Source organism: Alosa sapidissima, chromosome 9, assembly GCF_018492685.1.
Source record: "Alosa sapidissima isolate fAloSap1 chromosome 9, fAloSap1.pri, whole genome shotgun sequence".
Lineage (NCBI taxonomy): Eukaryota > Metazoa > Chordata > Actinopteri > Clupeiformes > Clupeidae > Alosa > Alosa sapidissima.
The window spans coordinates 10,415,919-10,441,428 of NC_055965.1; the positions used below are offsets into that span (position 1 = coordinate 10,415,919).

The window sequence follows — 25,510 nt, forward strand, 5'->3', positions numbered from 1 at the left end:
TGACATATTTTAAGCCTTTTTTATTGTTATATTTATTATATATAATTCTAATCCTGATGATAAAGGTTTACAGCTAATGGAAATCAAACATCCAGAATCTCAAACTATTAGAGTTAAGAATTTATAATACAGAAATGTTGCCCTAAGATGAGATCTAATCAGCTAATTAAGTTAAAACACCGGTAATGGTTTTCTGAGCCTTTAATCTCTCAGTGTGTGCAGGGCAATGGAGTTCTTCCATATTCACATTTTTTGAGATGCACTGTATACTGTTCCTATTCATGGCAGGCACTATCGGGTGATTATTATTGATTATTATCTGTCTGTACGATAATACAAACAGCCAATGATCTAAGAGAAAGCACAGCAGCTATTCCTAGAAGAGACGCTATTCAGCACCAAGAGGCCCGACCCCCATCTGAACGGCATTTCATTTGCATCTTGCACTGTTATTGAGTTGTTTTGGGTAATAATGTGTGTAGCCAACATAGTGGTCTGACATATACAAGACAGGGGCTGAGAAGTGTTCCTTTTGCGCTGTTCAGAATGGCTATTGCAGAAGGCATGTAAATTCTTGTAAATGTTCCTCTGGGCCAGTGGTACGTTACAAGGATACAAGGATACAAGGAAGTTTATTGTCACATGCATATAGTTACTGGAAGTAAGAAATGCAGTGAAATTATGTCTGGTGTCAGCCTATTTGTGCATTAATGGGGGGGTAAAAAGTGCAGAAGAAGAGGGGTTTAGTAGATTAAGTGGCAAGGGCTGCATAAAAAAGGTGGGGGAGGATTGGGATTGGGTGGGGGGCACCAACAAGGAGCACCCAAGAGCAACAGGGGCAAGGAAAAACTCCCTTACCAAGGAAGAAACCTTGGGCAGATCCACGGCTCAAGGGGCTAACCCAACTGCCAGGGGTCTTGGTGTGTGTGTTGGGGGGATGACAGGGGAGATGGAATAGTGTGCTGTGTATGTGGGGAGAGGGCAGTGTGCAGTATGTGTGTTGGAGAAGCTTCCTCATGAGACAATGTGCTGTGTATTGGGGGGGGGGGGGGGGGGGGCAGTGTGCTGTAAGTATGTTGGAGATGTGTGTTGGAGAAGCTTCCTGATGAAATAATGTGCTGTGTATGTGGGGGGGGGGGGGGGGCAGGGACTTACTATTGCAAGCAGAGTACTGTATGTATGATGTATGTGAGTGATGACAGTGAAGATGTGTGTGTGGGCGGGAGGGGAGTGGAGCAGTGACTGTGTGTGTGTGTGTGTGTGTAGTGTGTGTGTGGGCAGTGTGCTGTAAGTATGTTGGGGATGTGTGTTGGAGAAGCTTCCTGATGAAATAATGTGCTGTGTATGTAGGGGGGGGGGGGCAGGGACTTACTATCGCAAGCAGAGTACTGTATGTATGATGTATGTGAGTGATGACAGTGAAGATGTGTGTGTGGGCGGGAGGGGAGTGGAGCAGTGACTGTGTGTGTGTGTGTGTAGTGTGTAGGTGGGGGCAGTGTGCTGTAAGTATGTAGAGGATGTGTGTTGGAGAAGATCCTACTGTCTAAGATTATACTGTCTGCCTGATGGTAGTAACTGGAATGACCAATTACTGTTGCTATAGTTGAAAGTACAGCGTGAAAACATATCTCGAGTGGTGAATGTGTGAGTCTGAAGCATGGGTGTGTCACTCACTGTGTGGTCTGTGTTGCCAGATGTGCATATGCCATTTAGACATTTGTTATTAAAACTGTAAGGATCCTAATTACCAGGCTGGTGATAATCCTTTCAATCATATATGGACTCTTGATCAAGTGTGGGCCTATTGTCACATGTCCACAGGAACAGTTAACTATAGGGCCAGGAAATGTAATCAAATGTATACCTTGTCATGTCTTGATTGATTCACTCTCACTACAACAATGGTCTCAAGTCTCATCAGCTGACCTCCTCATGTGATCCCAAATCAACTGACCTGAGGATGGGTCATGTGATCCATATCAATGTAACCAATCACAAACTGGGTAGCCTATTTAAGGGAAGTTCACAGATTATTCTTGGAGCCATTCTGTAGTCAGAATCTCCCGCACCACTTTGGTGTGTAGCCATCTTCCCCTGAGCTGGTATGTTCATTCTCTGATTGTTTTATATGGTTTCCTAAATGTTCCTTTAACCTGTTTTCGTAACTTTCACATTAATTTAGATGTACTTCTAAAATGTATTGGATGAGTAACTTATACCTGACAAATAAATTGTTAAGCTTTGACCCGTAGCTTTCTAGCATTTCTTTAGATATCCCCCAGGTTATGATGTGCCATGGGGAACGGCTAGGATTAGTCTCTGGTGCCGTGGGGGCTAATCAGTTGAAAGTAGGCATGTTACCAGAAGAACTGACCATTGTATTGTATTGTGATGGATCACTGATTGTATTAGTAGTCTGGAATTAGCAGAGGTGGAACGTAACGAAATACATTTACTCACGTTACTGTATTGAGTAGTTATTCTGTGTATTTTGTATTTTTTAAGTAGTTTATAAAATCGGTATTTTAAATGTTACTTGATTACACTTTGAGTGAAGTATTGTACTTCGCTACATCAAAAATACCATCTGTTACTTGAGTAAAAAAAACCGAAACGAACAAAACAGAAAAACAGAAAGGGAGAGAAAAAATCGCGCCCTAAACCACTAGCCTAGTGATAATGATCAGCATGTAGCCTACAACAGGACTGAATCAAGCTGGCGCCATGCAGTCTTTCTGAAAGTGATGGAGATGGAGCTGGATCACGAGATGCATCATTTAAATTACATGTGTAGCCTAACCTATGAAAGTGTATTTTCCGCTATTTCAATTGGTTGTCTCAGTTCGTTTTAGCCAGAGGTGGGAAAAGTACGAAAATATTGTACTCAAGTAGAAGTACCAATACTTTGATGAAATATTACTCAAGTACAAGTTAAAATACCGATCTGAAAATGTACTCAAGTAAAAGTAAAAAGTAGTTAGTAGTTCATTTAAAATGTACTTTAAGTAAAAGTTACTTAGTTTCTTTTTTTTTTTTTGGGGGGGGGGGGGGGGGGTACCAGAACAACCAGTTTTACCAGAGACTTTCTAATGAGGAGATACAGCACTCAACAAATCCTCCATAGTAATGCGTGGGGTTAGTTTGTAACGCCAATATGGCAGTTGTCTACACATATCACAACCCTTCCGCGGCAAAACGTCGACATGTGAATACATTGAGCCAATCATGTGGTGACATTGCACCAGCAGCACAACAATTAGCGGTCCACTACTAGCGATGCTCAACTAAATAAACAAAAGATAGGCCTACCTTATGAATCTGCAGGCGGACTAAACCATTTAGCTCTTTAGCAAGGGAGAGTGAGAGTGACCTTAGACAGTTTTCACTATGTTTTGTATACAAAATCCAGTCAGTCAAACTTTAAATTTCGTCTGACATTCATTTTGACATTTGATTTGGAAGTTATTCAGGTAAAATAAATATATGGGGGAAATAAGTATTGAACGCTTATTTTTTTCCCAATTGACTATCCTTCTGACTCCCTGGTCAGAAATATTGCGAGGAGATCCTGTGCATGGCCGGTTGATGATGCAGTGATGTTCCTTCCACTTGCAGATAATGGCTCCCATGCTGCTTACTGGAAGATTCTGAAGTTTTGAAATGCTGTAACCAGTTTCATTGATATGTTTTGCAACAATAAGGTTGCAAAGGTCTTGGGAGCTTTTTGCTTTTATCCATCATGAAATGTTTCTTGTGTGACACCTTGGTAATGAAAAACCTTTTTATAGTCCATCAATATGTAGGCTACTAACCAAGCTTGCACAGATAGAAATGATAACTACTCTCTAACTACTTATGGATTCCAGCTCGTTCCTTCCCTTTCCTTGCCTTAGTGCTTTTTCTTAGCGTGTTCAATACTTTTCACTGTGTTATTCCACTTCATTACACATGACTCTACTTATGGAGTTGTTTGGATTTTTTATGTGTGGATTACCTGAGTTATTACTAATGCCTGGTGAAAATGTTGTGCCCCCTGTATTCCACTTTTCACGGGCCCTCTCCTTCATTGGGGCCCTATACTTCCCACTTTCCCTCCCAGTACGACGTCCTTTAATCTGCTGAACCTTCTGCTCGTTTCCAAATATAAAAAAAACTCTCTGCAACTCAATATTGGCCTGCCTGCCTCAGCTGCCTGTGAGGGGCTTGTACTTAAGTAATATTTCATCAAGGTATTGGTACTTTTACTTGAGTACAATATTTTCGTACTTTTTCCACCTCTGGTATAGGATTACAATTAGGGTTAGGGTTAGGTATAGGATCACAATTAGGGTTAGGTATGGCAGCGCTGCCTGGGGGCCCTAAAGTCCATCAAGCTGTAAAAGTCCATCAAGCTGTAAGAATGGTCACCCTAGACAAACAATGGCATTAGCTAATGCTATCATTGTGGCTAACTACTACTATTGTCAGTAGCTAACCTTATTTATCGGTCCGACTGTTGTTGTGAGCCTGCTCAAATTACACAACAATTTCCAGACTTGATCCAAAAGTTTGTCAGATCCAACTTCGTAAGTGACCATTAGAGCCCGACCGATTTATTGGCGGGCCGATATTATCGGCCGATATTAGGCATTTTCCAAACTATCGGTATCGGCATTTATAATGGCCGATAAATTAATATTTTAAAAATAAAATAAAAACGGACGAAACACCCTTCAACCATGTCATGAGTGTTGGCGTTGTATAGTTTGTCCACCAGAGCGCACTCTACACCGTCCCTGCTGGCAACACTCGTGTATAACGTGCCACACATCCTGCAACCTGCTGATCCAGCGAGTCGGGCAGAAAGAACCAGTTATCCGCGAGTGAGATCATCAGTGAAGTGTGTTCATGGTGATTTGGTCACGAGACATACATTGCTTGAAATAACAATTAAAAGAACATTCCCATCAGTTCTCTTAACTCAAATAAGCATGACAAAATTTGTGAAAACAATGTCCAATTTTGCTGCTGTTAAATAAGCCGAGAGTGAAGCTGCTTCATCATGTTTAGTCCTAACTGTAGGTTTTACTAGCAGGTTTTTCACATGGGACCAGAGAGGACGAGAAGGTGTGTACTGCTGAAGCATGTCTGACAAGTATTTAGGTCCTGCTCCATTTACTGATTTATAAACAAGCAATAGTGCTTTAAAGTCAATTCTGTGACTTACTGGAAGCCAGTGCAAGGACTTAAGAATTGGAGTAATGTGGTCAGTTCTTTTAGTTTTTGTTAGAGTCCTAGCTGCTGCATTTTGTATCACCTGAAGCTGTTTAATAGTTATTTTAGGAAGGCCTGTGAACAGTCCATTGCAGTAATCAACCCTGCTGGAGATAAATGCATGAATGAGTTTTTCTAAGTCATGTTTTGACATCAGCCCTCTGAGTTTGGCAATATTTTTGAGGTGGTAAAAAGCTGATTTAGTTATCGCTTTCATGTGGCTGTTGAAATTTAGATCACTGTCAATTAATACACCAAGATTTTTAACAGTATCCTTTGCCTTCAACCCTTTTGTGTCAAGGAGAGTGGCAACCCTAAGTCTTTCCTCATTTTTACCAAATATAATTACTTCAGTTTTTTCTTTGTTCAGCTGAAGAAAATTGAGACATCCAGGTGTTGATTTGTTCTATACACTGAGACATAGATTCAAGAGGACCATAGTCATTTGGTGATAGAGCTAAGTAAATGTGTGTGTCATCTGCATAGCTATGATATGAAATCAAATTATTTTGAATGATTTGTCCAAGTGGTAGCATATAGAGGTTAAATAATAGTGGCCCCAAGATCGACCCCTGGGGAACACCACAGGTCAAGGACGTTGGTGTTGAGGTACAGTTTCCGATGGCAACAAAGAAGCTCCTTTCTTGTAGATATGATTTTAGCCAGCTGATAACTATGCCTGTAAATCCAACCCAGTGTTCTAGTCTGTGTAGTAAAATATTGTGATCAACAGTGTCAAATGCTGCACTAAGGTCCAGTAGCACTAGGACTGATGTTTTACCTGAATCTGTGTTGAGGCGTATGTCATTGGAAACTTTAATGAGAGCTGTTTCAGTGCTGTGATTTGCCCGAAAACCAGACTGAAAGTAATCAAAATACCCATTTGATGTTAGGAAGGTGGTTAATTGATTAAAGACTACTTTTTCAATAATTTTGCCAATAAAAGGTAGATTGGATATGGGCCTGTAATTGTTTAGCATGGAGGCATCCAGGTTATTCTTCTTGAGAAGTGGCTTTACAACAGCTGTTTTCAGTGACTTAGGAAAAGTGCCAGACAGCAGTGATACATTTACAATTTGAAGGACATCCGCCGCTATGAGGTGAAAAACAGTTTTGAAGAAATTCTTAGGCAGAGTGTCTAAGACACATGTGGAAGAGCTGAGATTCTGTACCGTTTTTTCAAGTGTTTCGTAGTCTATCAAGCTGAACTCTGACATCAAGTTTAGTTTCCCTCTGTTTGTTGCTGGAAGTTCAGGTTGTTGAATTTGTAATTGAGCAGATATCTTGAGTCTGATTTTGTCAATTTTACCTTTAAAAAAAGATGAAAACTTATTGCATTTATTAGTTGAGAGAAGTTCAGGCGCTAATTGTGAGGGGGGATTTGTTAACTTATCAACAGTTGAAAATAGAATACGAGTGTTATTTGAACTTCTATTGATAATGTTAGAAAAGAAAGACTGTCTTGCTTTGCATATTTCTGAGTTATATGTGCGGAGCATCTCTTTATGGATTTCATAGTGGATCTGAAGTTTGTATTTACGCCATTTTCTTTCAGTCTTCCTACACTCTCTTTTTAGAAGTTTAACTGCTGTATTTTGCCTCCATGGTGCTTTCTGTTTGTCCTTAACTTTCTTGAATTGTAATGGAGCAATGTCATCCATAATGTTTGCCATTTTTGCATTAAAGTGATCAAATAAGTCTTCAAAGTCTGACAGTTGACTTGACTTTAGTGAAAGTGCTTGCTCAAAGAGAGCACTTGTCTGATCATTTATGATTCTCCTGATTCTGTGTTTTGAGTGTGTGGGGACATAGACACATCAAAGAACATGCAGAAATGATCAGATAAGGCCAGGTCTTTAACAGCTGTAGAGACATCGAGACCCTTTGTGATAACAAGGTCGAGGGTATGGCCGAGAGAGTGTGTTGGCCCCTGTACATGCTGTGTAAGGGAGAAAGTATCGATTAGTGCAATGAATTCCTTGGCATAATTGTTTTCAGGATTATCCACATGCAAGTGAGACGTATCATCTCTCCCCGGCCTGTTATTTTGAAAGCGTATGTTTTACAATTTGCAGTATGACTTTATCCATTGCTAAATTAGGGCTCATCCAAGGGCGCGGGAAGGGGGGTGCTGAGGGTGCTGCAGCACCCCTTGCTGGCAGGAGATAGATTTTTAAAATTTGTTATATAGCCTATATTTTTAAATAATTAGGCTACTAATTCGCTGTCTGTCATTATTTATATTTGTGTATGTGAAATGATGAGTCAAATAGCAAAAAAGGGTTATGGATTGGTTGGAATATAGGCTACTAAAAATTAACAGTTATAGAGATCAACGTGAACGTGAGTCAGTTACTGTAAGAACCGTAGCGTGGTTTCAGCTAGGTGATAGCCAGAGAATGTCTAATCTGTAAACTGGCTCTGGTGATAGCGATCAAGTGTGTAGGCCGACGATCGATACAGGCCTACATATTCCGTGCGATTTAGACGTTCAAAAAAGCATGGGGATAAGCTGAAAGAAACTTTAATTGTGTTGTACAGTTTTGCAAAATTAATAAATTATAGCTAGTGAAATCATTTCACTAGTCGCAGATAGAAATTATTTGGACACATTCTTGCTGTGGAGACGACACACTTTAGGCTATTCAGGAATTATTTGCGAGATCATTGCAGCCTGATTATTAGCCTATATTTAAAGCCAAACATCTCTGGTGTGGTTTTGACGATCAGAAAAGTAATTTTCCTTAGCTATACTGAAATAGGCTAATGATGTCAAGTGCGCTTCTGTGGGTGCACTGGAGTCGGAGTGCTGTCGCGGAACATTGGAATTTGTGGCTGCCCAGGACATAGATAGATAGATAGATATACTTTATTGATCCCTAAAACTTCTCTCTATCACCCGCACACCGCACTAAAATGATGTATTTAGCAGTCAAAATCCCAAACAAAATCCCTTGAAAAATTCCAATCAGGTTTTAGATCAAATCACAGCACAGAAACGGCTCTAGTAAAGATAGTCAATGATCTCAGACTAGCTACCGACTCAAACAAAGTCTCAATCCTTATTCTTCTGGATTTGAGTGCGGCATTTGACACCATTGATCATAGTATCCTAATTCACCGCCTTGCGAAGTGGGTGGGTCTCTCTGATAATGCTCTAAACTGGTTTCAAACCTACATTACTGGCAGAGATTTTTATATCAGTCTAGGAGATCATGTATCTGAAAAACATGACTTGCCTTTTGGTGTGGCCCAGGGGAGCTGCCTTGGTCCCCTGCTATTTTCTCTATATATGCTTCCATTGGGAAACGTCATAAGTCAGCATAATGTAAACTTCCACAGCTACGCAGATGATACCCAATTGTATCTTTCTGTGGAGCCAACTAACCCAGATGGCCTTTGCTCCCTCACTGCATGCCTAACCTCCATTAATCAGTGGATGAGCAAAAACTTTTTGAAACTAAATGATGACAAAACAGAGGTACTTCTGGTTGGACCAAAACTAAAGCGAGATATTATTCTTAGTAATCTGGGGAACTTGGCACACCAGGTCAAACCAAAAGTAACAAGCCTCGGTGTCATCTTAGATGCAGAGTTAAGTTTTAAGCCCCATATCAGTAAAGTTACTCAGACAGCCTATTTCCACTTGAGAAACATTGCCAAAGTGCGGCCCTTTTTAACTCAACAAGATGCAGAAAAACAAATTCACGCCTTTATCACTAGCAGGTTAGACTACTGCAATGCACTTTTCACTGGTCTTCCCAAAAAACATCTAAAGAAATTGGCACTCATACAGAACTCTGCGGCTAGACTTTTAACTAAGACTAAGAAGAGAGAACACATCACCCCTGTGTTGGCTGAACTGCACTGGCTCCCTATTTCCTATAGAATTGATTTTAAGGTTATGTTAATTACTTACAAAGCTCTGAATGGCATAGCACCTTCATATATCTCTGAGCTTTTAATATCTTATCAACCACAAAGGAAACTTAGATCATCCAATTCTAATCTTTTAATCGTACCCAAAGTGCTCCACAAACAAAGTGGAGAAGCTGCGTTTATCTATTATGCCCCCAAACTATGGAACACCCTGCCTCTGTACATCAAGCAGGCGAGTTCAGTAAATATTTTTAAAAAAGATCTGAAAACATACCTGTACAGGAAAGCTTTTAGTTAACTCCTCTTATCCTGTAGACTACATTTTCAGATTATTCTACATCTGCTACTATTGGAGGGCGCAGCCAGCCAGAAGCAGATGGGCTCCCCCTATTAAGTCAGGTTCTGCTCAAGGTTTCTTCCTGGAATATGGGAGTTTTTCCTTGCCACAGTTGCCATATGGCGTGCTTGTGGGGGGTAAGAGGGTTAAGGCTGCCAGTCTTATGACGTCATTTTCTATATTTTTGATATGTTGCTGAGTATAACATAAACAGCAAAGAAAAGTGATTGATAATGACTGACTGACTATTATTGTGTTACATGCTTCAAATGAACTTTGCACTTTGAGCTGCATTCTGTGTATGAAAGGTGCTATACAAATAAAGCTTTATTATTATTATTATTATTATTATTAAACATGTCCAGGAGGAGAGAAATCGTCGGACATCCATTATTTTTGTTATTCAGCACCCCTGGTCAAAAATAGGTTCCCGCGCGCCTGGGCTCATCATAGACTAGCTAACCACAAAGCTAGCTAATGCCATGAATACCAGTGGAAGACCGCTAACGTTAACATTAATGAGCTTGGAAACCACAACGAACTTATTCTGCCTAAATAAAGTAATGATTTATAACTAGTATATCTGTAGTTAGTCCCTGCATTGTAAAATGTAAGTTAGACGTGCGAGGAGTGAACTTTTAGACAGAGAAAAAGTATCAAACGTAGCTTGTGCATAAAAGTTAGCTTTTCTTTTACACGTGTGTGAAATACAATGACGCCAAGTGTGCGTTTCAGACTGTCAGCTGCAGCATTAACTAGTTACATAATGGATTTAGATCACTAAATAGTAGGTTTTAGAAGGCAGGCAGCAACTGATGAAAATGGTTCGATGTAGCTTGATGGAAATAATTTTAAAAGTGCAGGTAAAGGGATAAGCAAACTGACATTGTAATTATAAGGTAGCTTATAAGGCATAGGGACTAATTATTACACACGCACACTCAAACATTTAAGAGTGACCTTTATCTTGTTTAATGATAATACAAATGATGATGATAGTAATAATGTCATCATTATTTTTTGTAATTATTAAGTCTTAGTTCAAAGTTATATTTATGAAGCTTACTAAGTCTTAATACTGGTAACTTTGATTTGGTTGTTGTTATTGTGTTTTGGTTCAAAAGACTAAGTTTCATATCTTAAGTTTCTATTTTTATACATTTTATTTATCAGAACTTGAATATATTTTGATGTTCCTCTGTGACAATATTATTTAAAAATAAACAAGTTTGTTTTTTAAATGCATTATCATATTATTTTAGTCAATACTCATAAATAAGTACAAATAACTAATGTTAGGGAAATCTGTTTTGTTGCGCGTTTCTGAAAAAATATATATATATATATCGGCCGATATATCGGAATATCGGATTTTTAAATCATCAAATATTTGTATCGGTATCGGCCTTCAAAATCCTTTATCGGTTGGGCTCTAGTGACCATGGTATAAACGGGATAATGCTCTTCAATGCGTCCATTATCAGAAATAAACGGTTCACGCCTCCGCGTTGTCCATTTATTTCTGATAATGGACACCTCGTTGGGCATTATCCCTTACTTAGCATCTTACTTGTCATCACATAGATTGCAGTATTTTTAAAATATAAAAGTACAATAGTATTTTGATACAAAATACAGAGTCATTTTCTTCAACCCAATAAAATACAAATGACAAAATAGTATTTTTGTATTTGAAATACATATTTTAAATACATGTATTAGAAATACTGCCCCAGTTGTCAGACACCAAACAGGACGAGGACCACAAAAGCGTCACGTTCAAAAGTTTATTTAAGGGTTGGGGGTTTCAGGGGTTCCGGGGGGGGTACAGGAGTTTCAAGAGTCTGCGTGTGTGTGTTCCCCCAGTAGCCGAACAGCGATGGCAGGAGCTGGATGATCCGGGAAGTCCTGGGGGAAACACACACACACACAACAGCAATTGAAACGAAGCAGCAGTACAGTCAAGGACTAGGCGGTATTCGTAGAAGAGGGACGGAAGGCAGGTCAAGATTACCGGGGCTGGAGAACACAGAAGTAGTCGAGCGGGTCCGGGATCACAGGCAAAGAGTCAGAGGCGTTTTCAAAAACAGGCAGGTAACTGGTGCTGGTTGCAGACGATCTGACAAGTGTGGACTGAAAAGCAAGGCTTTATATAGAGGGCATGATGAGTGGTGAATGCAGTGCAGCTGGTAGGTAACGAGGGTGAGGCAGAGCAGAGCAGGAACAGGTGGAGGTCATCAGACTTCAATCAGCACGTGTTACCAGGCAGAGAGAGAGCTCATGACAGAACCCCCCCCCTAAGGGACGGCCCCAGAAGTCCCCAAGAGTGACACCACGTCGGGAGGGCGGAGGGGAGCCGGTGGAGGGCTAGAATTCCTCCGAGCGGTCCGAGTGAACATCCTCATCCTCGGAGGGAGCTGGAGGGTCGTGGACAGAAGACGGGACAGGTACCAAGACAGGGTCAGGGTCAGGCACATGACAGGAAGCCGGGCGGGCAGGACGGTTAGGGACCCCTCTGGGGCGGCCCCTACGGATTGCAGGTTGATCAGGATGCAGACGGTGGAAGTCGGCGATGAGTGTCCGGTCCACAATCCGACTGGCTGGCACCCAGGTTCTCTCCTCAGGTCCATAGCCCTCCCAGTCGACGAGATACTGGAGGCCCCTACCTCGCCGTCTGGACCGAAGCAGGCGTCGAACGGTGTACACCAGCCCACCGTCAACGAGGCGAGGAGGAGGAGGAGGAAGCGGCACGGGGACCAGCGGGCTTTCATGCGTCGGCTTGACTTTCGAAACATGGAAAGTAGGGTGCACCCTCATGGAGGTTGGCAACTGGAGCCGGACTGCGGTTGGGCTGATGACCCTCTGGATAGGGAACGGGCCGAGGAATCGAGGTGCCAGTTTACGCGATTCCACCCGCAGTGGGAGATCCTTGGCTGACAGCCACACCTTCTGGCCAACACGGTAGGCGGGTGCCGGCGATCTTCGGCGGTTAGCCCCAGTGGCATAGCTGACAGCTGACTTGAGTAGCGTGGCACGAGCTTGTGACCAGGTACGACGGCAACGGCGGGCATAGGCGAGGGCAGACGGGCAGGACACATCTCCTTCCTGGCTGGGGAACAGGGGGGGCTGGTAGCCATACACACACTGGAAAGGTGACATACCAGTGGCAGAGCAGGTGAGGGAGTTGTGAGCATACTCTATCCACATCAGTTGTTGTGCCCAAGCCTGGGGTTTGCGAGAAACCATGCACCGCAGCGCCTTCTCCAGCTCCTGGTTTGCCCGCTCGGATTGACCATTGGACTGGGGGTGGAACCCAGAGGTGAGACTCACTGTGGCCCCTAGAAGACGGCAGAACTCCTTCCAGAATGTAGAGGTAAATTGCGGGCCTCGGTCAGAGACAACATCCCTGGGCAGCCCGTGTAGACGGAAGACATGATCAAGAACAGCCTGGGCAGTCTCTCTGGCAGATGGCAGTTTAGGGAGGGGAATGAAGTGTGCCATCTTGCTGAACCGGTCAACCACAGTGAGAATGACAGTCATCCCACCTGATGGTGGGAGGCCAGTTACAAAGTCCAAGGAGACGTGGGACCAGGGTCGTGTGGGCACAGGCAAGGGCTGGAGTAAACCAGCGGGGGGCCGAGTGGAGGACTTGTTCTGATTGCAGGTGGGGCAGGCACGGACGAATTCTCGGACATCCCTTCTCAAAGAAGACCACCAGAAGCGCTGGGCAAGGAGATGGCAGGTGCGGGCGGAGCCCGGGTGGCAGGCAAGGCAGGAGTTGTGTCCCCACTGTATGACCCGGGACCTCAAATTATCTGGGACGAAGAGACGACCGTCTGGGCATGCACTGGGACTGGGATGGTCACGGAGGGCCTCTTGAATTTCCTCCTCGATATCCCAGGTCAGGGCAGCTACGACGCAGGGATCGGGCAGAATTGATGCAGGTTCCTGGGAAGGGGCGTCATCCTTATGAAACTGACGGGAGAGAGCGTCCGGCTTGGTGTTCCGAGAACCTGGGCGGTATGACAGGGTGAAGTTGAATCTGGTGAAAAACAAGGCCCAGCGGGACTGTCTGGGGTTAAGACGTTTGGCATTGCGGATGTATTCGAGGTTTTTGTGATCGGTCCAGACCAGGAACGGAACTGTGGACCCCTCCAGCCAGTGACGCCACTCCTCCAGGGCAAGCTTGACAGCCAACAGCTCACGGTTTCCAACATCATAATTGCGCTCTGCAGGTGAAAGCCGGCGAGAGAAAAATGCACAGGGGTGCAACTTGTTGTCCTCCTCTGCCCGTTGAGAGAGTATGGCCCCGACTCCCACGTCTGAGGCATCCACCTCGACAACGAACTGCCGGTCTGAATCCGGCATCTGGAGGATGGGGGCAGTGGTGAACCGGGCCTTGAGGGTATGAAAGGCTGTGTTGGCCTCTGGGGTCCAGAAAAAGGGGTGTTTGATGCTGGTCAGAGCTGTGAGGGGAGCGGCGACGGAGCTGTAGTTCCGGATGAATTTCCGGTAGAAATTGGCAAAACCGAGGAATTGCTGCAGCTTCTTCCTATTCCCCGGAACTGGCCAGGAGGTAACTGCCGAGACCTTTGCGGGGTCCATCTGGATATTGCCTTCAGCGACGATGTATCCCAGGAATGACACAGTCTGAGCATGGAACTCGCATTTCTCCGCCTTGACATAGAGGGAGTTCTCCAGGAGCCGTCGAAGAACCAGCTGGACATGACGGGTGTGTTCGGACAGAGTTCTGGAGAAAATTAAGATGTCGTCCAGGTACACGAAGACGAATTTATTCAGCATGTCCCGCAGAACATCATTCACCAGCGCCTGGAATACCGCTGGGGCGTTGGTGAGGCCAAATGGCATTACCAGGTACTCATAATGGCCGGTGTGGGTGTTGAATGCAGTCTTCCACTCGTCACCCTCCCTTACTCGCACTAGGTGGTAAGCATTTCTAAGGTCCAGTTTGGTGAAAATAGTGGATCCCTGGAACAATTCAAAAGCAGAGGTGAGTAAAGGCAGAGGGTACCGGTTCTTCACTGTGACATCATTCAGACCTCGATAATCAATGCAGGGGCGAAGAGAACCATCTTTCTTTCCCACAAAGAAGAACCCGGCACCAGCAGGAGAGGAAGACGGGCGGATGAGTCCAGCTGCCAGGGAGTCCCTGATGTAATCCTCCATAGTTTTTCTTTCAGGAGGGGATAGTGAGTAGAGGTGACCTTTGGGTGGAGCAGTCCCAGGGAGGAGATCAATGGCACAGTCGTACGGACGGTGTGGGGGCAGAGATGTGGCTTTGGTCTTGTTGAACACCTCTCGGAGGCCATGGTAACATTCAGGGACATTAGAAATGTCGGGGGCAGTGCTGGGGGGTACTGAGCCGGGGGGCAGCGAGGCAGCACGCAAACAGGTCAGGTGGCAGGCATTTCCCCACTCTTTCACAGTTCCGGAGGCCCAATCGAGGTGAGGATTGTGGAGACGGAGCCAAGGGTAGCCCAGGATTAGGGGTTGGCCTGGAGAGCTGAGCAGGTGGAAGCGGATGGTCTCTCGGTGGTTTCCTGACACCATCATTGAGATGGGGGCTGTGATGCTGGTAACTGTGCCAATTGCGTGACCGTCCAGGGCCCGGGCTGGAACAGGAGTGGACAAGCGATGGCTTTCCAAGCCCAGCTGACGAGCAAGTCCTGTGTCAATAATGTTTGCTTCTGCGCCAGAGTCCACCAGGGCTGCCAGGGTGTGGGTGGAATCAGACAGGTGAAGACAGACTTGGATGAGGGGTTTACGGCTGATGGAGGGCTGAATGTTCATTGAGCTCATCCGGATTCCTCCTACATCTGGTGAGCTCCGGCTTTTGCTGGACAGGTGGCGACTCGATGACCATCACCACCACAGTACAGGCACAAGTTGGAGGTGATGCGTCGCTGGCGCTCTGCAGGGGTTAGGGAGGTGCGGCCGATCTCCATCGGTTCAGACTGGTCCGGCTGGCTAGATGGTGTGGCAGGTGCGGACAGAAGGGCAGTTGGGACACTCCGTGTGCTGGTGGATGGACTCTGGCGCCCTCTCTCATGACGGCGGGCCTGGATCCTGCGGTCGATGCGGACAGCCAGAGCAATGGCTTCATCAAGAGTGGGGGGTTGATCATGGGAAACCAGCTCGTCCTTTATGTAGTCCGCCAGGCTGTGGAGGAAAGCATCCACCAATGCTTCCATGTTCCAGGAGCTCCGACTTGCCACAGTTCGAAAGTCAATGGAGTAATCCGCAACAGTCCTTCTGCCTTGGCGAATACTCATCAGGATCCGAGATGCCTCGGCTATTGTGGATTCCAAATCGAATACCTTGAGCATCTCCTCTGCGAATAGGTTGAAGGTTGCACATGCTGGGGTCTGGCGCTCGAACTCCGCCGTTCCCCAGAGTCGAGCTCGGCCCGTCAGGTGAGTGATCACGTAACCGACCCTCGCCCCTTCAGTGGCAAAAGTCCTGGGTTGCAGGGTAAACTGGACACGGCAGCTCGTCAGGAACGCCCGTACCTGGATTGGGTCGCCGCTGAACCGCTCTGGATTGCCGATCCTGGGTTCTGGGGCTCCGGCAGCCACGGTAGCAGTGGACTGGGCAGGAGACTCGGGTGCTGGGCCGGTGAGCAGGCTGGCTGGGGCTGGGCCGGTGGGAGCAGGCAGAGGAGAAAGGTTGGTGAGAAGTTGAATGATCATTGCAAGTTGTTGCTGTTGCTGCTGGAACTGCTGACGCTGGCTCAAGCCGGCTTGAAGTAGGGAGGCAATGTCAGCAGTGTTGCGGTTTACCTCTCTCTCTGTCTCTTCCAGGCGTTGCATGGCGGTGGGTGGTTCTGGTTCGTCGGTTTCCATGCTGGTTCGACCGTGCGCTGGGTCCATGTTTGGTCAGATCGTACTGTCAGACACCAAACAGGACGAGGACCACAAAAGCGTCACGTTCAAAAGTTTATTTAAGGGTTGGGGGTTTCAGGGGTTCCGGGGGGGGTACAGGAGTTTCAAGAGTCTGCGTGTGTGTGTTCCCCCAGTAGCCGAACAGCGATGGCAGGAGCTGGATGATCCGGGAAGTCCTGGGGGAAACACACACACAACAGCAATTGAAACGAAGCAGCAGTACAGTCAAGGACTAGGCGGTATTCGTAGAAGAGGGACGGAAGGCAGGTCAAGATTACCGGGGCTGGAGAACACAGAAGTAGTCGAGCGGGTCCAGGATCACAGGCAAAGAGTCAGAGGCGTTTTCAAAAACAGGCAGGTAACTGGTGCTGGTTGCAGACGATCTGACAAGTGTGGACTGAAAAGCAAGGCTTTATATAGAAGGCATGATGAGTGGTGAATGCAGTGCAGCTGGTAGGTAACGAGGGTGAGGCAGAGCAGAGCAGGAACAGGTGGAGGTCATCAGACTTCAATCAGCACGTGTTACCAGGCAGAGAGAGAGCTCATGACACCAGTATTTCAAACCAGAGTGTTTGAATTTAATTCTAGCTGCAATTGAAAGCCAATGAAGAGTAACTAACAAATGAGTTAAATGTGTCTTCTTTGGCTGATTAAAGACCAGATGTGCCGCTACATTCTGAATCAACATTTTACAGAGTACATACATCACAAAATACCATATACATACATTACAAAATACCATATACATACATTACAAAATATACATACATCACAAAATACCATATACATACATTACAAAATACCATATACATACATCACAAAAGACCATATACATACATCACAAAATACCATATACACTGAAGGGTAAACTCTTCCTATACTACATTTCAAACCACAGATACTGAACAGCCAAATACTGTCTGCTGGCCTCCAGAATAAAGGATGCACTGGGCTGACTTGGTCCTTTTATGGGAATTGTAGTTTAAGGCCTGCTGGCTTTAGAGATGAGAGATTAGCAATGATCACTAGATAGAGTAAAATTGTTCCTAACCTGAAACTGCAGAGACTGTAAATCTCTAGACAGACTGATAAGAAATTATTTTTTATCACTTTTGTTCACTCATTTTGATATGAGAAGATATCACCTTATCAGCTTAATGATCAGCAACACCATCAACTGTAGTGCAAATCACAGCCGTACCACACTGCCAGTGCACAAAATCCCCAGATTAAGACTGATCATTATCTGTGGTTTAGTCAGGCTGTAGTTCCTCCTGTGTTTTTTCAATGAGTTCTGTCATGAAATCAAAAGGAATTTGTCTTACAGAAACTTGTGATTATGTTTTTAAACAATAATTCATTTTAGTCTCTTGAAAATATTAGTGACGCAATATATGCCACCGACCAGCTGGCAAATGACAAAAATGAATCTAGGTTATAAATGCCCACAGGTTGGTGCATATGTGGTGATCTTGAGCAAAAACGGTACTGTAATTGTCATTGCACCACACACCGGCTCCAGATGTGACACAGGTGCTTTACTCTTTGGTTTTTCGCTGCGTGTGAATCTTATTTTGAAGTCAAAAAACAATCAACACTTGGTGCCTTGGAGAGAACTCGACAAACCCCCCTCCCCAACAACTCAGAGTAAGAACACAAACATCGACCACAAGATCAACCTGTGTTTTTTTTCTCTTGCTCTCTCTCTCTCTCTCTCTCTCTCTCTCTCTCTCCAAAAGGTCCCTCAAGTTTCACAACTACATCTACCTCTAGGAGGGAGGAGGACAGAGAGGAGGGGGTGGAGAGCATGCCCGTGCGCACGTGTGTGTGTGTGTGTGTGTGTGTGTGTGTGCGACTCTGTGCGCGCGTGTGCGTGACAGGAGAGAGGAAGCACCTATCATCCGTCTGTCCTCTTCCTCTTTGAACTCACACTCAGCTCACCTTAGTCAGAGACAGGACAGGGCTGTTGTTTCCACTCCAGCGCTCGGCAACCGCATCCTCTGCCAGGCGCTCACCGGTCATTGTCCCCCCGCGCAAGGCCCACTGCACTCCAACCACGACCAGCACAATGATCATCAGCACGGGTGAGTCAGTTCCAACCGCACACACATTACCCACCCTGGGTAATACTACTACTTACAACACTGTGGGCAGCATATGCATCCTGACGCTTGCTGATTTCTGTGTGCATGTCAGACTGGGTCAACTTATTGAGTGGTGATAGCAGTGTCCAGTTGCATTTCTGCTGTCCTGTCCTTTGTAGGCTCCTTTGAAACAAAGATGTAAGATCTCAATGGGATAAAGGATAAATACATAAAAAAAAAAATTAAAAAATGCATGCATGAAAGGAAAAACCTCTTATCTGTGCATTAGGAAAGTATGTGATTTGAACTTGTATTGGTTAAGAATGTAGGAATGTATGGCGTAGTAGAGAAAGGGGCTTCATGGCAGGTTGCCACGTGTCACATGTAATTAAATGAGGTGAGCTTGAGATATGGAGGTTATGAGAAGCTTGGAGCTCAGAGAAGAGATGAATTTTGTCTTAAGTGCTGCTACTTTTGTGGAGCGCATTTTGTAGGACACAGTAGCGCCAATTTGTATTAAGGTGTGTGTGTGTCTTCAAACTCCATATCATCTTATTACTTGTGCACATCATTGAAGCAGTTTCTCCCCATTTTGAACAAATAGCAATGGTTTTGTACATCCATGCAACTGATTTTGTTGTTCAGAATGCACTATACTGGTCCCCTGCTGAATAGTCCTACCCTATAAAACAAATTGGCCTTATTTCATCACTTGTGTCAAACATGCAAATATGTTGAACTAGCTGTCATAACTAGTTGTCATAGTCTGTCTAGCATATATAAATATATGTGACCTGACAGACAGGAACGTCTGGCCAAGGGGTGTTTTTTATGGTATATTGGTCATTTGCACAATGCTTTGTAAAAGCTTTGAAGCATATCCACTGTTTTGCAATCAACTCCCTCCACATACAATAGTGTGTAACTTTGTAGTTTTGAAAATAGAAAATAGTGCAGTCGTGCGCATTGTTCATTAGAAAATACTATTAAAATACAGAGTAAACTGTCATATTGACAACAAGACAAAACAGTTTGACCATCTTGACATAAACAATGGCATCATGACTTGTCATTTTGATTGCACTGACCATTTCATTGGCATAAAATGTGCATATTGATTCGGGAAATGCACCAAAGTGACTGAGAAAAACTGTAACGTAAAAAGGAAGATGGCAGCTTGTTTAGAGAACACCACTATGTAAGTATTTATACTTGCATGGCGGTGTTGTGTTTTGTGGGTCTGAGTTTGTGAACTTTCATGTGTGTATTTGTGTGTGTGTGTGTGTGTGTGTGTGTGGGTGGGTGTGTGTGTGTGTGCGTGCGTGTGTGTGTGTGTGTGTGTGTGTGTGTGTGTGTGTGGGCGTGCATATTTGTGATTATGTGTTTGTGATGATGTGTTTGTACAACAAAACAGTTTGCACTCTTCCACTCAGTAGCATCATGGCGAAACAACATAAAAACCACACAATCTGAGTGTTAAATATCATTCAAAACTTCTTCTACACTACATGCTCATCTGCAGCCAGGAGGAGTCATAGACAGACTTCCAGCTGGAATGATCTAAGCCAAAATACAATATATTCCCCCTCAGTGCAGAGACAGACAGACAGACAGATGGATAGACTTACAGACAGACCAACGAGAGTACATACATGTGTACTGGGGTTTGTGTCAGTGTGTGGCTGGGTGCTGAGACGGGTTTAGTCTGCTAGCTAGGAGGCGGTCAGCAGTAGTAGCGTTTTGAGCAGAGCAAGGTGATGTGGTGGCTCAGGGTTCTTTTCCAGGGTGCTCATGTTGACTGTCACCTCAGTCTTTACAGTATCTGTGTTTGCACATGCACAAACATGCATTAACACGCGAGAGAGAGAGAGAGAGAGAGAGATATGAGGTGAGAGAACAGGAAACTTACAGGTACAGAGAAAAAAAGAGAGAGAAAGAAAGTCAGGCGACAGGGTAAATCCCTATTTACTTGATTCTTGTTGACGATGGAATCGTGACTAAACTGTCTGAACATGTTTCACACTCGCTGTATGAATCATGCAGCCCATGGGTTCTACAGAGATATCCCTTCATCTGAATTAGCACATATTAAAAATCCATTTCTTTGCAACATTGGCCCCATTTTAAGTGTCTGTTTCAGTTTGTATTGATACATAGTCTCTCTCTTTCCTGCAGTCAAAGTCTTTGGGCTCGTCCATCTGCTCTTGGCCTGCCAGCTCACAGTAAGTATATCAGCTCTCTTTTTTCCACTGTGCACACAGGAGATGAGAAGTGTACAAGAGACTTTGGGACTATGTTGGGCTTTGAGAAAAAAACTCTTAATTTAACAGCACTCATTCATTACTAGATCCCTTTACATAATCAGTCCTGGTCCGTCGTGTATAAAAGTGAGCTATCATGTTGTTGTTTTTTTTTTAATTCTGTCTTGAAGGAATGTGTTGGGCAAGAGAACACCACAGAAATAATGTCACCAAATAGCCCAGGAATTGTTCCAGATTCGGTAAGTTGGACTCAAATGCTGCGAAACAAAAAACAATTAACTTGAAGGCACATCAACAGTATTCCGAGAAGCTGTGATAAATTGATTATAGGAAAAGGTAAACTTAAAAGTAATAATTCTGATGATGCATGTGGCAACTTTTTGAGCAGTGATATTCCCACTGTTATTGGACAACAAGTTCTTATTCTGGAGAATTTTAATCATCAGTAGGCATATAGTCATCATCATTCAATCAGAACAAATTGAACTGAAATATTTTTATGGTCAAACACACAATTTTAAAGACAACCACATCCCAATCAAACATCTCAAAGTCACTGATAATGATGAATGCAACTCAAGTTGCAGGAATACAAGTGTGTTTGGTCAAAAGCAACTAACATATTAATCATTTTAATGGGTCGTGGATGTTAATTAACACCACAGTTGTTAATTACTGCAGCACCTCTTCTTCTCTCCGCTTCTTTACAGACCATCCCATCAGTGGACAACGCGACCGACGTGGGTCTTACTACAGATTACACCTATGACGTTAAAGAAGACTATTATTCGGGCACGTACGATTACGCAAATGTCGAGTACCTCTGTGAGAAGGGGGACAACCGTCAGTTCCGGGCCTGGTTCCTCCCCACCGTCTACTCAGTCATCTGCTTCATGGCGCTCGTGGGCAACTCTCTGGTCATCCTCACGTACATCTACTTCAGCAGGCTGAAGACCATGACTGACATCTACCTGCTCAGCCTGGGCATCGCCGACCTGCTCTTTGCCCTGACCCTCCCATTCTGGGCTGCCAGCATCATGGCCAAGTGGGTTCTGGGCGCGTTCCTGTGCAAGGCCATGCACGCCGTGTACCGCGTCACGTTCTTCAGCGGCATGTTCCTGCTCACCAGCATCAGCGTGGACCGCTACTTCGCCATCACCAAGGCCGTGTCGGCCCACCGCTGCCGCTCGAGGGCCATCTACGTGAGCAAAGTGTCCAGCCTGGTCATCTGGCTGGTGGCCGTGCTTTTCTCCATCCCGGAGATGATCTACACGCACGTCAGCGCCAACGACACGTGCGACCTGTACTACAACCAGTCCAAGCAGCTGGTGGTGGGCATGCAGGTCACCCAGATGGTGCTGGGCTTCGCCGTGCCCGCCCTGGTCATGGTGTTCTGCTACAGCAGCATCGTCCGAACCCTGGCCCTGGCCAGGAGCTTTGAGAAGAACAAGGCCGTCAAGGTCATCTTCGCAGTGGTGAGCGTCTTCCTGATCTGCCAGATACCGTACAACATCGTGCTGGTGCTGAAGACCGTGAACACAGCCACTGGGGGCACCAAGGATTGCTTCCTGGACAACGCCTTGATGTACGCCATCGACGTCACCAGCGCGCTGGCCTTCCTACGCTGCTGCGTCAACCCCTTCCTGTACGCCTTTATCGGCGTCAAGTTCCGTCACGACCTGCTCAAGTTGCTGAAGGACCTGGGCTGCATGAGCCCCGCACTCTTCTACGAGCTCACCTCCTGCACACGCAGACGTTCCCTGGGCGCCATGGAGACCGAGACCACCACCTCCTTCTCACCGTGACAACAGGAACAGGAACAAGGGGTTGACACAAACAAGGGGTTGACACGAATAAGGGGTAAACACAAACAAAGGGGTTCACACAAATAAGGGGTTGGTCAAAACAAAGAGCAACGAGCTTGCTAAGTACTGTGGCCCCTAGGTTTCATGATGATTCTAAATTCCAAGGCAGCACATTCGTGTTCATTCACATGGTATTCAACCCTGTATTTCACACACCACTGAAACATTGGTTGAATAATAGTTTCATTGATGTTTGAATGTTTGAGCGATAGCACTTTTTCTGTTTTCATTTCATATAGTATTAATATTTTTTTTATCTTCAATGTTTTATCTTCCATCCTTATTTTTGTAATTTCCTGTAAGACCTGTAAATACAGTATCCACTTCTGACACCTACATTATTCCTACAGTACCTATCACCTTTTGTAATAAATGTATCTGTCATGTATATTATTTTTACCATATCCTAGCATGCAGATACTGTCTGTCTATGTACATAGTGCTTACTTCTTGTAACACACACACACACACACACACACAGACAAATGATGTAATCAATTATGTGAACATTGCACAATAAAACCAGTTTGAACCTTCTGTTGATCACTTTCTGGTGCCTTGGAAGAGGTTAGAGTGACTTTCAGTCCCCCTAGGGTCATCTGGAGTCACTGAGATGGTACAAGACACAAAACGCAGACACACACACACACACAGTACGTCAAAATGAACCCACATATTTTGAATAAGAGGGAAATAGGTAAGGCGGCATTGTTCATTTTTTAATGTCTGTTTTATTGAGGATGTGTGCTGTGTGTGTGTGTGTGTGTGTGTGTGTGTGTGTGTGTGTGTGTGGTCTCTCTGTGGCTGTGGGGTGAGATGTGTATTTAGAGAAGGTTCTACTAGCAGGCTGTTTGCAGTGTACAGCTTTAGTGTGTCCTTCCTGTGCTTTGAACAAGAGAAGAAAGGCTTCATTTGAGCACTGCTAAACTGCATTCTGTGTGTGTGTGTGTGTGTGTGTGTGTGTGTGTGTGTGTGTGTGTGTGTGTGTGTGAGTGAGTGAGTGAGTGAGTGGGTGAGTGAGTGAGTGAGAGAGAGAGAGAGAGAGAGAGAGAGAGAGAGAGAGAGAGAGAGAGAGAGAGAGATAGAGAGACCTTCACCTTCAGTTACACATCTGCAAAGATGTCTTCGGTGTACATAGAACATCACCCAACCTGGCCTGCCTCTAAATTTGGGTTACACCTGGCTAAAGAAGCAATACTGACACCTACATGTACCACCATAAGGCGTTCAAGTACAAGTCCCTTATTCCAAATTGTAAACAAAAATAACATAAACTATCACATGCCAACAATCAAAGTTAGATGCCAAATGTTTTGCTAAAATAAATTGACAGCACAAATCAGATGCATTATACTAAATTCTGGAAGTAAAAAATAAAAAGTAATAACAAGTTGGAGATATACACAACCCTGTTGCATTGTATTGCAACATCAAATATAGAAAAAAAGAACAACACTGACAAACTACAAAATCAGTGACCTTAGCCTACACATAGAATGGGCAGACATACACAAATATCCGGTGCCTAGAAATATGAGAAACTGTAGTTTCTGGATAAACAATGTAGAAAACGAGGAACATCTTAGATATGCACATATAAGATTTTTTTTTTTGCTGAATTCAAAAAACAAAGAATTTGAAAATCTATCTCCACAAATTGAGCGTCCAGTGTCAGTTCTGGCCAAGTAGTCAAGACCGCTGTTGATCAACAAGGTCGTATCAGCTGATCAGCGTCAGCGCATCAGCTGGTCAACTCCCCTCGCTTCTAAATAGCTACACGCAAACAGGACGCCTAATTTAAAGCTGCTTTAGTTTGTTCCTAACTGCTTTTTCATGGTGCTCATGAGAGGTCTGGGGACTCCTCGGAGCAGAGCCATACCGCCAAATTTAATTTGTAATATATTCGATACAATTTCCTAAAGAAATTATTGTCTGTGTTGTTCTTGACTTTAATGGACCTGACAGAAATGAAAGTATGTACAGTATTCTATGGGAGAGGAAGCAAACTGCTCATGCCTAGCTGCAGATTATATCTTGACCTGCCATAAAATAAGAGAAAAGTCAATTTTGGGTACATGATATATTGATGGGTCTATCCTCTTTTTGTTCATGTACATGTTTTGCACATTCTGTTTGATAATTCAGCTACTAAACTTAAATTGATTTACAACCCCAAATCAGGAAAAGTTGGGACGTTGTGTAAAATGCGAATAAAAACAGAATGTAATCTGTAAATCTCACAAACTTATATTTAGTTACCAAAAAGACACAAACAACATATCAAATGTTGAAAATGACAAATTTTACTATTTCATGAAAAAAAATTGGGACGGGGACAACAAAATGCTGGAAAAGTTGTGCAATGATAAAGAAAACAAAAGGAGGAATGTTTCACAACTAATTAGAGTAACTGGCAACATGATTTATGAAAAAGAGCATCTCAGAGAGGCAGAGTCTCTCAGAAGTAAATATCTAGGGGTATTCATCACTCTGTGTTAACCTGTGTGGACAAATGATGAAACATTGCCATTTTAATGCTTCTTAACATGAAATTGTGAAGTATTTGGAGAGTTTATCATCTACATAATATCATTACAATATTCAGAGAAATCTTTGAAAACTATAGGGATAGAGCTGAAAAACAATATTGGATGGCTGTGGTCTTTTGGACCTCAGATAGCACTGTATTAAAAGCAAACCTGTTTCTGTAAAGAAAATCATTGTATGGGCAGGAAAACCTCTGATAATCACTGTCTATGAGCACAGTTTAATATTCAAACTGTGCTCGAGTTAACTTGCTAGAGTATAATGCTAAACTTTACCATGCAACAGCCAAAACTGTATTTAGACACGGTACATAAATACCAACGTCTTATCTGGGCCTGAGCTTGTTTAAAATGGACTGAGGTGATGTGGAAAAAGACCCATC

The 25,510-nt window shown here is 44.1% G+C and overlaps 1 protein-coding gene across 1 annotated transcript; it reads left to right on the forward strand.

Annotated features, from left to right (window-relative positions):
- The first annotated feature begins 18,193 nt into the window (after positions 1–18,193).
- Positions 18,194–23,118, forward strand: ccr7 (chemokine (C-C motif) receptor 7). Its single transcript, XM_042102972.1, has 4 exons — positions 18,194–18,455; positions 20,631–20,677; positions 20,887–20,955; positions 21,427–23,118. The coding sequence occupies exons 1-4, from the start codon at positions 18,440–18,442 to the stop codon at positions 22,519–22,521; spliced, it is 1,227 nt and encodes a 408-aa protein (XP_041958906.1). The 5' UTR covers positions 18,194–18,439; the 3' UTR covers positions 22,522–23,118.
- The last annotated feature ends 2,392 nt before the right edge of the window (positions 23,119–25,510 follow it).

Bases quoted from the DNA above. Each gene is read 5' to 3' on its own strand.
- ccr7 (XM_042102972.1), top strand. The intron at 20,678-20,886 runs GTAAGTATATCA...TCTGTCTTGAAG, and splicing joins TCTTGGCCTGCCAGCTCACA to GAATGTGTTGGGCAAGAGAA. The intron at 20,956-21,426 runs GTAAGTTGGACT...GCTTCTTTACAG, and splicing joins CAGGAATTGTTCCAGATTCG to ACCATCCCATCAGTGGACAA.